At 39.0% G+C, this 18,784-nt stretch overlaps 2 protein-coding genes across 6 annotated transcripts; both read right to left on the bottom strand.

The window, feature by feature from the left end:
- Window positions 1-3,865: 3,865 nt before the first annotated feature.
- LOC139299111 (progranulin-like) lies at window positions 3,866-6,811 on the bottom strand. Its single transcript, XM_070922009.1, has 6 exons — window positions 6,780-6,811; window positions 6,354-6,491; window positions 5,924-6,226; window positions 5,515-5,688; window positions 4,733-4,876; window positions 3,866-4,426 (listed from the first exon to the last, which is right to left on the bottom strand). Exons 2-6 carry the CDS (start codon window positions 6,489-6,491, stop codon window positions 4,298-4,300), a joined length of 888 nt encoding a protein of 295 aa, XP_070778110.1. The 5' UTR covers window positions 6,780-6,811; the 3' UTR covers window positions 3,866-4,297.
- Window positions 6,812-7,893: 1,082 nt separating this feature from the next.
- On the bottom strand, window positions 7,894-15,631 carry fam133b (family with sequence similarity 133 member B). Of its 5 annotated transcripts, none has more exons than XM_070921663.1 (11): window positions 15,495-15,631; window positions 14,484-14,581; window positions 12,886-12,964; window positions 12,561-12,674; window positions 12,442-12,474; window positions 12,157-12,228; window positions 11,603-11,701; window positions 11,408-11,449; window positions 11,115-11,210; window positions 9,299-9,349; window positions 7,894-8,913 (listed from the first exon to the last, which is right to left on the bottom strand). In XM_070921663.1, exons 1-11 carry the CDS (start codon window positions 15,516-15,518, stop codon window positions 8,818-8,820), a joined length of 804 nt encoding a protein of 267 aa, XP_070777764.1. In that variant the 5' UTR covers window positions 15,519-15,631; the 3' UTR covers window positions 7,894-8,817. The 5 variants fall into 5 exon arrangements, with proteins under 5 accessions (XP_070777764.1, XP_070777766.1, XP_070777765.1 ...); XM_070921665.1 differs by having other exon boundaries at window positions 11,118-11,210; XM_070921664.1 differs by having other exon boundaries at window positions 11,408-11,446.
- Between the last annotated feature and the right edge of the window lie 3,153 nt (window positions 15,632-18,784).

The raw sequence follows: 18,784 nt of genomic DNA, 5'->3' as shown, positions 1-18,784 counted from the left end.
ACAATGATATACAATAAACATCAACATGCTGCCCAGATGTTATTCCTCCCATAAATACACCAGTGGACTGTTATTTCCCACTTAGTAGATTTAACTGTAGTGGATCAGAATCCAATAATCAAAGCAGTTTTTGATGCATTTATGACATCTGTAGGATTTCGCCCATCTGTGGTTTGTAAGCTGATAACATGATATTTAGACCCTTTGGTCTGTGAAATCTCCTATGTTGTTTCAGACGGGAACTATTGGAAAACTGTTTGCCACATATACTACATTTGTTTCTCTTTGTGTGGCTTTGAATGTGCTGCACCAAACTCTCTGTGGACTCTAAATGTTTCCCACAAATTCCACAAATATGGATTTTATCCACAGTGTGTGTTTGCGCGTGTGTCCTCAGTGTGTACATGTAATGGAAAGTCTTTCCACATGCTTTACAACAATGAGGACCTGTGGGACTCCGACTGACAGATAATTGTGCTGATTTCAAACGCAAGGGGGGTAAAGATCTTTTCACATACTTTGCCCTCTTTGAATTGAATGCCTTTAAACTAAAACAAGGTGTATGGTTCTTCTTCTGCTCCTCAATCTTGCTGCTGCCTCCATTCTCTGCAACAGCACTGTCTTTAGTGATGTGCTGCGATTCCCCATCTGGCTGCCATATTTCACCAACCATGCTATCAGGTGGAGTTTGCGGATGTTGAGTTGAAGATATAAGAAGAGGATTCCCCTTGCCGCTTTTCACACTGTTGATTTCGCTGGGATGTTGAATATAAACGATGTTGAATGTAGAGTCTTGGGCATGATCTGCCTCCAGACCGATTTTCTCGCATTTGATCCGCACTTGCTCTGAGTTCTGCAACTCAGGACGACTCCTTGGCGTCCACATTTCTTCTTCCTCTTCTTTCATTTGAAGCAGCAGTGAGGCCTGTTTGTCCTCCTGTTCAACACTGCCGAGCTCTTGCTGACCCCAGGGTTCGGGACTCAGGGGAACCTCCTCCTCAAAGGCAGCAACAGAGGGCTGATCAATCTCTAAAGGGGGAGGACAGAGCAATGTATTTTATTATATTTATAGACTACCAAATATCTGCTAATTTGCAGCCAATACTCAAAAATACATCCTTGTGGCAAGGACAGCTCAGAATATGCTTTCAGTAACAATAAGTAAAGAGAAAAAGGGAAGAAAACGCTTATTATATGATTATTCTATGTCCCAGAGTTCCTAAGAGTAAGTAGAAAAATGATTAGTCAAGTCTTTTTTATATTCAAAATAAACAAGGAAATGTCCAAATTAAAAAACAGCCCAATCTTGTAGTCGAAAGGGATGCATCATTCTGACTCTCCAGTAACACTGATTGTACCATTGTCAGCCATGTATTTCAAATCAGAGAAGATGCTACTGCTGCAGTATTGTGTAGAAGATAAATGCATAGTTAAGCATTTGTTTTTTTGTATTTGTGCAATGAATATTAACAGTTACAGTGTTCACAGCATCATTCTAAAATTGGAAAGGCTAATAATTCGTCATTTGTGAACAACTGAGAGGCATCAGACATGTTGTGAACTAACCTGCATCTTGGCTTTGCTGCAGTATTGCATAACCTGTAAAGTAAAAAGACACAGTAGTCAACTTTTATTGGCACTATCACACAGCAATTCTCTAAAGCAGAACTGAAAATGTGCTTTTAAAACAAAACAAAGGAATGGTACATACCATGTTGTTTAGATATGTGCCCCTCAAAGTTACATTTCCGATAAATGATCTTTCTGCAATATGGACAGTGCCAATGACTTCTGCCCTGGATCCTGTCTTTGCACGTACATGGTACAACAAATTTTTCTGAAAAGAGAAAAGATAACCTAATAACTACTAACAAACACCTACTACAGAGTCGACTACAAGAACATTGTTTTAGCTCACTTCCATGCTATGAAAATGAGCTAGGATTGCTATGGTAATCCATATCAATGAATAAAGCATATTTTGATTTCGATGTTGATAAAACTTACCAGTGCCGTCCTCAGTAAAATGGACAGCAAATAGATAATGCTTCCTCATCAAATGTGCCTCAGTGGCTTGAATTCTCTTCAAGCAGTAGGGACAGCTGCCATTGGATGCAGACTTTAGAAAGTCGGTGCGTGAGGTGAAGACACACTGCAAGTCTGGAAAATAAATGAAAATCTAAATTAGTTAGTTTATTAAATATCATACCATTTCGTAGAGTAACTAGAGATATGAGACACTTCAACACAGGCCTCGTAAAGAGTGACAAATAACATTTTACTGAACTTCAGAGAGGAGCTTAATGAACTGATTTTACTGAAGACGAGATTATATTGTTAGATTAAGTCCTACCACTGGAATGGCAGGGGGCCTTGCGGGCAGGACTTGAATCTGATGCACCTGGGCCAGCGGCAGCAGGGGTGTCCTGTTTTTTGGTGGCATGACCATCTGCAGAGAAAAGAGAAGAACAAAACAGGTTGGAACGAAGGGCTGAGAGTGTGAATGTGTTGAGAGAAATAACAAAAAATAAAATGAACATGGTTACATTATATTTAAAACCGTTGCCATTTTCTGTTGGCATTGCCATCATTCAAAATGATTGCCATTTTTCCTCATGATAAACAATGAGAATGATGATGGTGTTACAGAAAACGGGAACAATGGCCAATGTTTGGGAATACCAACGTTGGTTCTGACACTGGAGCACTAATGAACAGCGTGACCATGATATAAAGCCATGGTCCTGGCAGTCAATTTGTTATTGTAATTGTCTTCTGGAAAAAGGGCCAATTAACGTTGAAGTGAGACGTTTTACTCAGTGACATATGTCAAACGTGTCATCATTAAATCTGGCAGGAGGGACATTTATTTTATTTTAGTTTTACATAGCCCAAATGGCAGGAGGCATCATACTGATATGACATTTACAACTACGCTATTAGTCTAGAATGATTTTCCATTGACACATTTAAAAGGTGGACAGAATGACAAACACTAATGGCAGTAAGCAGCGTCTTAATACCCTGAATTAAATCAACTGCAACAGATCCCACCTGTCCCCAGTTTGTCCATTACTATTTTGTAAATACCACACTATGTAGTAAGCATAACTTTAACATTATCATTTCTGTTAACTGGGCTTCTTTTTTCTTCTTTCAGCACAGAAAAAATATAACGTTAGATATACATGTCCTAGTATCTTCAGTGTTGTGAGGAAGTAATGTTATGGAATGTTATGAAGCACCGGCGTTTGAAAAAGCTAACAGCTAGCTAGCTAAGTTGCACTTGAAACAGACAACCTGGAGTTAGTGCCACATTGTTTGAACGTTAACGACTCCAGAGACATAATTAGAAGACGTGATATTATTTAGCTGTGATATTTCTCACTAGCGGGGTGAAAGAAGACGACTACATCCGTGTCGTTCAGATGGACCAACCTTCTGTCTGTGGTAACGTTAACTTGGTTTTGAGAATAATGTCCAACAGAGAACGATGGCGGTCGTTTTCTTCCTTCAAACGGGAAACCTGCTCCTCGTAATCCGTTATCGTTTTTTCAATAGCACCTAATATTTCAGAGGCAGTAGCGTGTAGCCTCTCGGAAACAAACACTTTCAGTTCTTCGATTTGACTCATCTTTCCACCATTTGTACACATCTCCTCCACCCGGAACGATAGACATGGGGACCATGGAAGTGAGCTAGTCGGAATGAAAAAGGAATTTCCGCTTATTCCTTTCAAAGTAAACGCCCTTTGATGAACATTACAGATTACTTTTTTATTATAATTATATCACATTCTGGGAAGCCCTGGTGAGTGGTCTATCACCCGGTAACACATTGCGTTCAGAAAACAAAATAGATTCACTCACATTTTCATATTTTTTATTTAAAAATGTTTGTAAGTGTCCAAGTTTCATTAGAAAACACCATGAGATGATTTGAGGTTGACATAGAAAAACCCGTCAGATTAAACATTCTCAACATACCTACTACTACACCACTTCAATGGCTACAACCTTTTGCAGGGATTATTGCTAAACTGGTTACTGAAAATGAATGTTGACATCCCATCCCTTGTGAGAACCAATACAATATACAGTACCATTCATCTAAAACAGAAAATCTTTTGAGGTTGTAAACTCTGTAAACTGTCATCTAGATCTGATCCCAAATCTGGCCAGTTTAGGTTGGTTTTCTCTATTGAGGCTATGATGCATTGTTAGATTTTAACTGAAATATGTAGGCTACCAAAATAATAATAAAAATTTAAAAAAGTAGTCACAGTGCACACATGTCCTTAATCTGTTTTGGCACGTTCCTGTTTTCCTGAGGGGATCTGAGAGTACCATCTTCTGCATGACAAGGCGGTGGGGTCACAGGTATATCCGTACTGACAGCAGTGCCGACCATCTGCACAACAATTGCCCTGAAATGTAACAAGTCTGATGTTAGAAGAAAGACAGTATTGACTAGTAAATTACTGCAATAAAGGTGATAAGCAGGTTAATGTCTAGGTTTACGGTCAGAACAAGGACATTCAATCCTATGTCAGGTACATTAGATTATGGTGTTTAGAATGTGGACAGACACATTTTCAAAATTATGTAATTTAATTGTTCTGTGCATTAAACCCTCTATCCTCTTTATCCAAGCACATTTACGAAATTGTTTTCCGTCAGATCACTGCACCATTAATATATGATGGCTTTAATACTTGATGCACAGTCCATACCAGTGGGTAGGGACAGCAGCTCCACTGGCCTGTGGATCCTTTGCAGCAAGTTGAGCCTTGTGAGCAGTAAAACTTGTCATCACAGCGAATGACTCCAGCCTCACTGATGCCGCCACTGGCTTCTGTTAGAGCTGTCATTGGTGGCTGCAAAAGGTAAACACAAACTCACCATTATACCCTGGCTATTATGATTATTATCTAATCATAAATTCTTATTAATTCATATATTAGGTAACTAGTGCTCTATGTTTTTTTTTAATAATAGATCTTTAAAGCCCCTAAAAACCTGATTTCTAATGATAAGTTTTCTTTATAACATTAAATATTCATAACAAACTAAGCGACAAAAACTGATTTTTTTTGGCCACTTGGGGGCAGCAGAAACACCAACCCACAAAACTGACACATCACACATCAGATTTGATTGACAGTTGCCTGCCAACATAAGCAAACAAAGCCACTGTCATCACATTTTGATTCAGATGATGCTAAAATCCTGATTGGTGCACAGAAGGATGTGACATCATCTTTTTCCAACTGGGCCCCACCCACAAACCAGTGAAAAAAAACAAAATGCAGAAAACTCTCATGAGAAATGACAAAATGTGTTCTAACTTTGTCAGAAAATTGTGCCTTCATGTCGGATCCGATCACTTACAACAAGTAGCTAATTGAGAAAATTTATTTTCAGAGCCTTTAAAACTTCAATGGTCATTCAGATAACTAATCCCAGAATTTATACACCTCGTATAGAAAGGCACATTTACTGTCATATGTCCTACCTCTTGCAAGCTGCTTTTGTCTTCTGAAGTTGAAATGAGCGAGGCAGGGACTGAAGACAGAGCTTGTTTGGGGGTGAAGGGATATCTCAGGCCTTGCCTCACACAGTGCGTATAAGTGAGGTCACAGTCGTAGCCATATGGACAACAGTGGTAGCCATCCAGACAACACTTGCCCTATGACGCACACATTGTATGTAACAATCAATTCAAAATCGCGGCAAAACTTTTAGATTATAGATTAAAACATTGAATTGCGAGTGCATAATGATAAAAGAGAAGTCTGTTTTTAAATTGAAACGCTTTGATGACAATTCAAATTGATTTGATTTGATTTAATCGCAATAGCAGGTAAAAGGAATTTAATCACAGTCATGTGTCTTATTGCACAAGAGTATCTAGGTCAACTCACAGGAGAGTACGGGCAACAGAACCAGGCGCCTTTTGGGTGTCTGCAGCAGGTAGTGCCATCGGGACAGGTGTAATAGTTGTCACAATAGACAACTGAACTCTTTTTTTGGTCTGGCAGAATGTTGTTTTCGAGCTCCTGGAGGGGAGATACAGGTAGAACAGGTGTGCTTGGTTCCTCTGCAGCCTCCTTCTTCACCATGGGTATGTTCATCCACGGCTGGTTTTCTCTCTCACACATCTGGGTAACCTGGTCACAACGAAATCCTGAAGGGCAGCAGTGGGCCAAGTCAGAGCAACACACTGCCTAAAGACACATGAATACAGACACACAGAGGTTAAGGAAGACATATTCACACCAGTTTTCCAGACCAAAATATTAGTCTTAATAACCACAGGTCAAGTTATGTTGAGTGTTGACACATGTGACTTACTTTTGGATATGGACAGCAGCTATATCCATGCTTAGTCATACAGCAAGTGGCGAAATCAGAGCAGACATTACCGTCAGGGCATGTGATGGAGCAGGACGCAAACCCCCACACAAACAACCACAGAGTTATCCTCAACATCTGCACCAGAGAGGATGAAAGAAGGAAGGAAGTTTGTTTGAATTGGTTAAATGTTATACATTACACATAAAGGTGCGGACTTTCAGTTCGCAAGTCAGGTTTGTGACTTAAATGTGAAACGTTTACTGTAACTTTGTTCTTGCTGTTGCTGTAAATTTTAGTTTAATTTTAGCTTGTACGAAGATCCTCCTTTGACTCATAACAACCTCCCTGAACAGTAATATTAAATAGCAGTTACACCAAGAAATTATTTGATACAGGTTCATATTTCTTTTTTTTATAACTTACCTTCTTCAAGTGAAGCTTGAACAACTTCCTGTAATAAGTCTCACCCTTCCTCCGAACTGAAGCACAGATGGTCTTTATATGGCAGGTCAGACCCTCCCACTGAACAGAATCTGGAAGCTGAACTGTCTATCACACCGCTGTGTCCTGTGACTGTCAGATTAGGACTGTAAGTGTTTCTGGAACTAGTTCACACTTGTTGGCCATTCTTGGCTATAAAAGGAGGGTTTGGCTAATCATTGTATGGAGGCTGCAAACACACACACCTCAAAGATTAAACAAGACTTTACACGCTCACATGAACCTTTGATACCATTGTTTCAATCACAAGATCTGCCTGTAAAACCTCATTCAAAAATACTGATGCTACATGGAGGGGATTTTCTTCTTCAAAGTAAGAAGTGAGCAGGATGTTTCAAACTTTATTCTAATGTGACTTTTAAAGCAGGCAAGTTTTTAAGAACTGAACTACTGTTTTAAGTTTAATAGACACAGAGGTGGAATGGAACTAAGTAAATTTACTCAAGTACTGTACTTAATTCAATTTAGAGGTATGTGTACTTTCCTTGATTAATTCCATTTTCTGCTACTTTCTACTTCAATACATTTTAGAGGGAAATACTGTGCATTTTACTTTGCAGATGAAAGATTTTACAAGTAGCTGAAACTGGCTCCGTCTCAATCAGCTACAACATTAAAACGCTGCTTACGTTTATGCATAAGAAATTATAATACTTGGGCCATTCTACCTGAGCGCCTTTACTTTTTGATACTTTTAAGTACATTTTGATGATGGCAACTCAAGATTTGAATACAAGCCTTCAATTTGCAAGTATCTTTGTATTGCAGTATTACTAAGTAAAGTGATACAAGTTCTTTGTCCACCAATTAACATTTTTCCTTTTTTTTTTGGAAACCATTGGCAATAGTAGTTCACTCTCAAGTCAGAAATACTTTAACCTTAACAGTTAAGAGGGAAAGACTATGGGACATGTCATATCATGTAAGTAGGGCAGTTACTGATTGATCACCATGAGACAAAGCAACTGGGTCTGTAGCCCTCACCCACTGATGAAACTATACAAACTTCTTGCACATTTTATTATCGTTTGTTCCTGTAAACGAGTACAACACGCTGCTTCGTAAGGGCAGAATGTACGGTGTGAACCTATGAAAACAAACTGCAAAAGCTGAAGTGGTGCTGAGGTTTCCGTCATACCTGCGTTTTGTTACAGTACAGCTTACCTCAGTTTGAGTTTTAAGGAAGCAAGACAGTGCAGAACTAGTTTTATAACGGTAATAAAAAGTGGACCGAGTAACAATAAAAAAACGATAGACCATATGAATGTCTGAATTAAACACACACACACACCAAAAACAAACACGAGTCTCACAATAAAAGGTTGTTACTAAGTAACAGCAATAAAGGCTAAAACAATACTTTATTAATGAATTCCCATTGTTTATAAATTTACACTGCAGTGTAACAATTCATCTGACAGAACGATTATCCCTTGTATAAATGTTGACTGTGCAGCTTACATTTCTTATCATAAGTCCAACTTCAATATGAGGCTGGCGAGACATCAGGTCTACATGCACGACGCAGGCACTAGCGTAACAGCCTCATCTAGCAGCTAGAAATGCAAGATGTCAGGTATGAACTCCAAGAGGGCCAGCACACTGACGGTGAAAGTAAGTACCAGTCACACTGAAATCTCCAAGATGAGGTGGGGGGGAAAAAAAATGTGGGATTCACTTCAGTCCTGTTGTTGAGTGTAACTCAAAGAACAATCATCTACTAAAAAATCATAGTGATAAAATCCAACCAAAGATATGTACCAGTAGTTGCCACTTAGAGGGACAGGTGCCTCCCTCAATTTCACTTCACTCACAGAAACCCAGCGTTTCAAGTCTGTAGGTCTCTTCTTCAAGCGTGATGACCGAAGCTGGATGGGAGACATTTTTTAGAAGTCAAAAGGCAAAAATAACACTACTAGTGAGCTGTCAGGAGGGTGAATGAACCGTACAGCTACGGTTGTTAGTCGAGCTCCGAGTCTGACTGAGATGCTGCCTTCTTTTTCTTTTTTCTGCCGTGTTTCTTGTGCTTCTTTTTCCTCTTCTTCTTGGATTTGTCCTGTGAAGGTAAAACATTTGACGTTTGGCACTGCAAGTCTTTTCTCTTCAATTAAGCATTAATCCCACAGCTGGATTACAATATGGATTTGTTTGAGGGTGTAGCTATACAGATAAGGTTTATATACAAGTGAATTTCTGGCAGACATATGGCTGCTCCCCCAATATATCTGTGCATATGTTGCATTGGGATCTGTATTTTTATCATGTACTTCAACTATATGAAAGATATTTTAACTCGCAATTCAACCATACCAATGTAAAGTTCTTACATTCCTGATATTATTCTTTGCTTTAGTCATCCGACAAAAATCTGCCTCCCTAGCTGCACGAGATCAAGCCAAAGTCTTTGTGAACTGTAACTAAAAGGAAAGTAAATTGCTCACTGTGATTTTCTCCTTTTCCTCGCTACTTCTCTTTTTCTTCTTGGCTTCAGCCTATTGGAGGGAAAAGTTGAAATGAGACCATGGAAAGAGGAAAGTCTTGAGCTCCACCCAATTCTAAAAAGCCCTTTTCATGCAACAATCTTGTTTCACAATTGTGGAGTTTCTACGAGTATCTGCAATAACCCGAACCAAACTGAATTAATAAGGTCATCTGTTTCTAGATCAAATTGTTTTCTTCTAAACTGTTGAGGAAAACTGGTTAGCATGCCCAATTTATGAAGAGTTGCTGTGGCAACCTTTCTCATTTCACTTAAGGTTTTGCCGGGTTTTTTTCCTCAGACTGAAGTGGTTATTATACTCCTCATAAGCAATCTTTTTCCAAGAAGACATTGACGAGACAAAAGTGATATTAACAAAACCTTCGTATCATACAGGGAAGAAAAAAAAAGGACATTAAAACCAAATTTGAAATCTCCAGATTATTGTTGATGAAAAAAGACACATAAAAAGAGAGGCCCATGTGATGACAACCAACTGACATACATGACAATTCTTATACAATCATTTTCATCCTTGCCTCATTGCTGGATACTCCATTCATCTCTTCCCTGTAGCTGTGGTAACAGCGCAGGAACTACGCAACAGTGTACATTTTCAGTGCTCAGCTAATGTGACAGGACAGCATGCATGCAGTCCGCCTCGAATAACGTTTAGAGCGGCATGACTTGCAACCTTCCATCTCTTCAGGACCTGTACTCCTCCAGGACCCTGAGGAGAGCAGGGAAGATCGCTGCCGACCCCTCCCACCCCGGACACCATCTGTTCGACCCCCTCCCCTCTGGCAGGAGGCTGCGGTCCATCAGGACCAAAACCTCCCGCCACAAAAACAGTTTCTTCCCCTCTGCAGTCAACCTGACAAACTCTCACTGACCCCCCCCCAGAACACAAACACAAGCTATACGTTATATTAACGTACATCACCCCTGTCCCCACTGCGTTACATTAACGCACCCACCCCCTACTGGACACTTTATCTGGACACTTTACTTTATTCTGGTCACTGCACTGTTGTTATTTATCTTATCTAATTTTTTTTTTTTTATTTTTTTTTTTATTCTTATTCTTATTTTAGCTTTTATATTCTACTTATTTGTTATCAAAACAATAGCACCTTCAGACCACAGCAAATTCCTTGTAATGTATGTTACTTGGCAATAAACAGTTTCTGATTCTGATTCTGATTCTGATTTGCAGTAGCTGTTCATCAGAATGGGCCAACCTGGGGTCACGACCCTCCTCTGATTTAGGTTGAATGGAGGTCAAACACTGCCAGGTAAACAGGAGTTTTTCCTTCGAGACAGACTTAAATTGTATTGTCTTTTAAATATAATTTATCAGACTCCCCATAAAAAGTGACAGACAGGAAGCTTGCACATCTGGATGAGTGAGTGTAAGCGAGCGTACGGGGAGAAGTGAAACTTCACTTTAATTGGCAATTGTGTAATGTAACTGTGCTTAAGTCGATGGTTTAGCAGTTAAGTTTACGGGAGTCTCGTGATGAATCTGTGACCACAGTCTCACATGAATGAGTCCAGCTCAGGTGGAATTTGCATCCAGTAGACCCAAGTGACTTCTGTCTTCTCACTGTGCTGAACCTGCTGTTTTTCTGGGCAGAAAGGGGAATTTACCATTGATGCATGTTTTATTCTGGTCCTGATGTTTTCATTTTGGGTATGGATCCTGATACACCAAGCCAACCTCAAAGAACCAAATAAGTGCCAAATAAGTGTTTTAAACATATTAGAATAATACTTACTACCTCCTCCACCACCTCAGAGTCCACAGAGGACTCTGAAGATGTGTCTTTATAACTTCGCTCTGCCTTCCTTTTTCTTTTGCGGCTCTTGTCATCCTGTCAGACACAAGATTTACGTCACAATTTATGACTTTACAACACCTGGACTCAAAGACTCAACTTGATTGGCAAAAACAAGAGACAAGACATGCAATAACTTTATATTTCAAAGCATCACACATCTGTGGAAAAACACACAAGGTCAGCAAAATGAACACCATCAAAGAGTGAGTTACTGAATAAGAGTAAATTACCTTATCTTTGTCCCCTTCTTCCTTGATTCTTTTCTTTTTCTTCTTGGGAAGAAGAAGAAGATTTAGATTAAACGCTGACACTTTGAAGTGACTGTAGGACAAGTGTTTGACTGCGCATTTTCAACACCAGAACCTGATTCTATTAAAGTGTGCTGAAACAAGGCAAGCCAACCGTGATATTAAAAAAAGAAAAACCTTGCTTTCAACATCAGATTCTTCCTCTGAGCTGTCTGATGCTCTCTTGGCCGACAACTTCTTTCTCTTCCGCTTTTTCTTCACACTCTTCTTTTCATCCTGTACACACAAATAGATATGCAATCAAGCGGCGTAGTGCTGCGTTATCTGTAAAACAATTTTATGGATTTGCAGGGGAACAGATTTAAGTTACTCAGTTTGAGATATAAAGTCCAATTTATTTCTGATCAGTTATCAACTGTCAACCAATTCACTCCAGACTATCATTAACAATCCACCGCTCTTTATCAAAACACTGGAACCTATTCCTAGGATGAACCTATAACATCACAAGCAAACAGTAGCCAGCAGTTATAATCAATCAATCAATCAATCAATCAAACAATGTTGTGCGTCATCAAGCAGAGCAGCTTTGGCTCTTAATAAAAAGGTTTGTCTGTATTTCAGGAGGACTTCTGAATTGCAGTGTTTGATTTAAGGGTCACAAAATAAACTTTTCTCATCTTTGGTGGATGGCAATATCTCGTATCACACATCTGTCTGTAATGACGTACCTCGTCTTCAGATTCTGAGGAGGAGCTGCTGGAGGAATCAGAACTCGATGAGGAGGAGGAAGATGAAGAATGCTTGACCAAAACACAATGAAAGCAGGGTTCATTAGACTTGAGGTTATTCGCTTGTTTGGAAATTGGAACACGTGGTAAAAGGATTCAATAAGAGACCATCTCAGAGGACACAGTGTGTGTGTGTGTGTGTGTGTGTGTGTGTGTGTGTGTGTGTGTGTGTGTGTGAGTACTGTGGTGCAGCTGGCCAATAAAATGCTGGAGGTCTCTCCTCACCCTGTTGGATTTCTTCTTCTCTTTCTTCTTTTTCTAAAACACAAATGAAAAGCTAAAGTGAGTAAAGATTAGTTTTAAGGGTGACATTCAAATGTCTAATAAAAGGAGCGACACCATACCTCTTTTTTCTCTTTCTTCTCCTCTTTTTCTTTCTCTGTTGTCTTTTTGTCTTTGTCTTTGTCACTTCCACCTAACAACTTCTCTCGGTTTTTGGCCAATTCTTTCCTCCATTTCTGAAAACATCAAATATCAGAAAAAAGTATTTGTCTACTATGTTGCTAATGGCTATCCATGTGCAGCTACACCTTCATGCAAATAGAAATTGTTTTGTAGTCCAGTTAAAAGACTGCCATAACTGTGCACATGACTTTTGACACTCATAGCTGGGACTGAAAACAATTTGAAAAAACAGGTGGTCAAAATGTCTACATAATACACACATACATCGTTCATTTTGTCCTCAAAGTCAGCCAGGGCTCGAGAGCCCTTCTTCTTCTTCTCCAGCTGCTCCTTTAATTCCTCCCTGATGAAGAGAGAGTAAATCAGGTGTAATACAAGTTATAATGTAAAGCTTGTCAGCAGACATTTTAGAGGATTACATCTACCCAAACTGAAGACAGCGCCTGTCACCTGTAGCTCTTCATCTCACCACTTCACTGGATGCTACTTCTTTTAACATAATTCCCATGTAATGTTTAAACTGATCCTCCACTTTTCATTGACATTAATTTATTTCCAGTATTTGTTTGATGAATCAAGATTCTTCTTTTCGTTTCTGTTATAATAAACCATCATTCATTGAAGCCCCTTAACTAATATTGTGGTGCCAGATTTACTTTAAGTCCCCTTCACTTTTTAATATTGCAATTTAAAACACATTGCTCTTTGCATAATGCAAGGGGACCTTTCATACTGGCAGTGGAGTGTAGCCAATAATGAATTAAAGATGCCTCCTTGTGGCTAAAATTGGACTTCAAGTGATACTCTCCAATTATCGGTATTTTATCATAAATGAGATGATGTAAAATGTAGTGGGGGAAGAAAGTCAGAAAGGTACAAAAAAAATTATATATATAATAATAATAATAATAATTTAAAAAGTATTTTTTCTTGGAAGTTTTAAATGTTTCATGAGAGGACCAATGACGGTAAATACACAAGTAAAACGGTTAGATGATGAGGTTGACAGTTGAATCTACATAATCTATAATCGATGCACTGGGCCAATGAATTAATAGACCCCTAGTTCACACACAGCTATCACATTCCAGAGGACCTCCCTCTCTGCTCTCAAGCTTCTTTGGCAGCTCTGTTGTGGGACCACCCTGTCCTGGAGTAATGCTGATGTTGCAACTATACCAACTCAAATCCATTAGGTAAAAAACTACTAAAAAGAGTGAAAGCTGTCACGTTTTGCTGCTGTGACATTAAATTTAAAAAAGCTCACTCAAATTCTCTATTTAGGAAAAACCTACGGATGCATTAAGAACCAAGAACTGTCGATTATGCTGAGCTGATAAGGAACAAATGTTAACTCATATCTGAAAATCCTCATTTTAAGTCAAACAATATGAAATAATTTCTGTCCGTGTTGCACAAATCAGACATTGATGTGGGGTCAGAATGCTAAAAACCATTTTGTCTGACTTAAAAAAAGGATCCTCTGCCCTGAGAGCAACCCCAGTTCTAAATAGCATCGAACGCTATAGTACAGGCTTTTGCACTCAACAAGGACGGCACAATGCTCCCTTATTTTGCACAAAGTTTCCTCAACGCAGTCTTAATCCTAGACTTGTAAACATAACTAAATATTTTAACAGTTTCTTTACCAATCTTAGCCCTAAAGACAAGTGCTGGTACTGGATGTCTGTAGGGAGAACCATGGATTAGAAAACTACACATCCTCCCAGCACCAGCTTCTTAAAAGGTCTACAATTATCTGTGACATTGAACAGCATGGATGCAACATAACACAGAAAGACGTTTGTCTCTTTTTGTTATCAAGGAGCAAATATATATGTCAGGGTGATGAGGCCCCTCACCATGTTGGTCGAGGCCTGCTTAAATAATCTTGTATGGTTGGTCCGGAGTTCTGTGCCGGTCCTCTGGCTCGTGCAGCAGCAATGGGGTTAATGTAAGCCTGGAACACCAAACAGAGGAAAGCATTTTACACACTTCTAATGGAGGTTATTGAAATACACCCAGATGCCAGATTATTAGGCACTGAGATGAAACAGTATACTGCAATAGAGTACATACATCCCCAAAATAACCATAATCAATAGAATCAACACATCTCTAAAGCAGTTTAAACATCATTGTACGTTATCATTGTAACCTCGCTGATGATAGGATTTACTGCAGGCCCGAAGAAAATGATATTAGACCACAGCAGTTTTAGTTGGATGTAATGTCACAGAAGTGTACCGAACCGTAATATCTCCTAGCAGTCCTATTCGGCTTGATCTTAACAGAATATATATAGAGAGCCAACACATGCAAAGTTAGCAAGAGAAAATATCTGCATCATTAATAAAATGATTAACTTCGCATTAGCAAACCGCAAACGTTAACCAAAACACTGGATTAACGGTAAACTACACTTGCTATTTAGTTTAATAGGTCCCTGCTAGTGTTTCTGGGCTGTATATAGACTCCAGAAGCAACGAAAGACACTGCGCAACACCCCCACGTCAAAACACTGTCCCAAATGTGATGAGCTAATGTTAGCTATTTGCAGCTTTGAGAAGCTCCACTAGTGCTGGTGGAGCCTGAGACTAGCCTCATGATACAACACGATGCATCAAGCAATTCAAACCTAGAAAATGAAAAACGCTGTGCTGTATTTTAAGAAGGAGATATGTTAACGAGTGGTTTAAGTGAACACTGTGTAGGCCTCGCATTAAATACCTGGCCGAGGCATACATTAGCTAGCCAATGCTAGTTGCTACGCTAACGCTAGGCTCTGCTTGTGTTTAGCCTAGCTAGATTACCAAATGTAACCGTGTGTCGACAGTTTCTCAGTTTTGCATACATTGTGTAAGATAACTCACCACTCGATTGTCTCTCTTGCCCATGTCGAGTTAGTAATAGGGAAACATATCCAACAGAGAGAACAACCATTAGTGTTACCTTGTTAGCATTGACCTAGCCTCACCAGACTTTGTTAATGGAAGCTGACGGCTCTTCCTCTTCTTGATGTTTTTTTGGTTGTTGGCAAACAACGAAATGGTGCATTACCGCCGCCAGCAGGTATGGAGTGGATTGAGAGGCTAAAATTAAGACGGTAACATTGAATAGAATAAAAAATAAAATACAGTGAAAAATAACCAAGAACACAAAACTGCAATATCCTCTGAATCAGATTTGTTCTCCTCAGATAATGAAACAAAAAAACAGAGAACATTAATCTCCTGAATTTATTCGCAAAATATCCCATTAATCAAAGTTTAATTTGATCTCTCTGAGGCTCGGAATCAGCTCTCTTCTCTCAGCCACCTGAGAGTTAACTGTTATATCAATTATCCACAATTTGTTGTTTTTTGCAAATTTATCTGCCAAATAATTTCGAATTTGTGCTGGTATTCATAGAAATGTCACACTCAGTCCCATCATTTGAATTCTGTGATGTCAAATGTCACTTGATGATATCTGCTTGTTGAATGGCTGTATCTTAAACTATTAATAATACCATTAATATTACCATACCATTAATATTTTGTGCACACCCCTAATCCAACCTCTACGCCTTCTACTACACTACAGTAAATGTTCAAGTTTTGAAATTGAAACTTATTTATAGTGAAACAGACTGACACAAATTCAATGATACAAAAAATATTAATTTATTTTTAGAAAATGTGTTCTTGTGCTGGTATGAAATAGAAGCATATTGTTGAGAAAAGACCGTGGCAGAATGCAAGTATCATAACAAATCACAACAGCAATTGTGTTGCATCCAATGTTCCCTAATTCCAACACTACACATTCACTAGAACAATTCATTAATTTGTCAGTCACACTTACAAATGAGTCCCAAACATCATTCACAAAAAGCTGCTTTTTATTCAACTGGTGCAACACAATAATAAGACACCAATGCCAGCATTCATACATAAGTATAATGCCATGATTGTGTTTCTCCTAGTCGCCATTTCCATATGCTAAAAACAAATGTGACACAGGAACATATGTGTGATTTGAGTTACATGATGGATCAAGCTACGTTGGTTTCAAAAGCGTGAACCTTCTAAAAGCTCAACAGTGGAGTTCAGTTTTATGTTACGAGATTGAAATGTATTACAAACTGGTTAACTCATGACAAAAGCGTACAGTGATTGTATCAAGTGTAATTAGCCTAAAGCAGTCATTATTTTAATTGTAAACCTCTATGTCTAAAGTACTTGGAGCTTTCATTGCATTGTATGCACCACTGACACCAGATATGAGTCGTTATCAAAATTCACACAGTGCTTAGTCAAGCAGACAATTATACATGGATCTACATTGTCATCGCCATCTAAAGATGCTGGCAAAAACAGTTCATACAGGCAGTTATCTTCAGACAGTAATGACTACAGTAACATAAATTTGATAAATAGGATTGACAGTAGACTGATGATCAATGACATGATCATGGGACAGCTTGAAAGAAAACCTGAAGGAGTTGTGATGTGGTCAGTTAGTAGCCCAGGGATGTGCAAACTGTGCCCGAAAGGTTCGGACATCCATAACAAGAACCTGAGAAAGTCAGAGAATGTGTCTGTGTGTGTGCTAGCAGCACTACCTGTTAAGAAAACGTAAACCAGTGTTAAAAATATGTTACTGTTCTGCAAGAACTACTACATACAAAAATACAACTCTGCATAACTTGCTTTTTCCTTGCTGGTAAACCTGGATTTGAACACAACGGGGTATGACAGTAAAATAAAGCAAAAACTGTACACAAAATATTTGTGCATTATTTCATTATCAAAAACCACTGTAAAATTCAAAATGAAATTCAACAAGCACCCACAGAGCCCACCCAACATTTCCAATAGACAAAATACTCTTGCCATAGAACATTCCACTGACCCTCGCTACTCTACATCTATCCATTTTTACGACATATCTAAGGGCTGACGATGCACGTATCAAAAGTTTTCTATCATTACAGCTTGTACTTAGCACTCTATACTGTACAGTACCAATGCCTATCCTTTATACATTCCTTACATTGTCAAACTATTCTTACACAAATTCTATGATCATCTAAAGAGTTGGTGTAATTGGTGTAAGAATATTGTATGCCCCAGCATCTTTAAAAAAAAAAAAAAATCAAGTAACAACTTGATGAAAACAAGCATATGACTTGTCAATAAAATTAAAATTAAATACATTATATTGGCGACACTATTCTGTGCCAAATGTATTCATGTTGAATAGTGCTGGTGGGACTTTCTCCACCTATTGCAAGCCTGTGCATTACTGTATCATTCGGATAGTAAATCATAATTGTATTTTATAATGATAAAAGCCCATGATGGCAGACTAGAAGCAAGTCATAAACACCAAGTGAGTGGCAGGAACATTTCTATAAAGGTTCTTTCATCATTGTCTCAGCACTGATATCAGCCCATTATGATGAATTCCTTGAAGAGTGCAAAAACCATTAGAATCCCGCTACTGGTCTGCAGTTACTAAGGACGTCCTCAAGGTGGCAGTAATATAATACATTTAGAACTGGAATGATAAGACGCGACATGGCAGTGAGTGGCTTGTGATGCCTAATAATGTTTCAATAAGTAGGTGTGTGACATGAGCGTGCTAAAGTCAGTGGTAGTGCACACACTAAATGTTGTGTACGTGTCTGTGAGCGTGCTTGTACTGTATATCTGCTCGCTGCACGCATCCACAGTGAGCGTAAAAGGCAGGTGAGGTCCATGCTGTCCACCCAGGCTCCTGTATGGTCCGGCCCCCCCTGCAATCCAGAGGGCTCTTGCAAGGCTAAAACACTGGTCATAAAGAGGACTCTGCTTCATGGCCTCTACAGTCCGCCTGCCCAGTCCTACCAGTCAATCTGAGATGCAAGTCTCTTTGCATTGTTAAACAGTCAATCATCAACATTTACCAACCTAAAAGCAGCAATTACAATCCATCAGTTCATGGAAGGAGGATAGCTTTTGTGCATTGTTCATGGGACCAGAGGGTTGGTGTCATCTTTCTAGACACCATCTTTACCCTCTCTTTAGGAGTACTTTCCTAGAGCTTTGTACATTGACTATAAAAAGTATTTGCCCCCTTGGTAAATTTCATGTTTTGTTTTTATGTACAACGCGGAATCACAGTTGATTAAGCTTTT

The sequence above is a fragment of the Enoplosus armatus genome, chromosome 16, assembly GCF_043641665.1.
Source record: "Enoplosus armatus isolate fEnoArm2 chromosome 16, fEnoArm2.hap1, whole genome shotgun sequence".
Taxonomy (NCBI): Eukaryota; Metazoa; Chordata; class Actinopteri; order Centrarchiformes; family Enoplosidae; genus Enoplosus; species Enoplosus armatus.
Note: the sequence above shows the minus strand (reverse complement) of the source record. Positions and strands in the feature narration are given on the sequence as shown.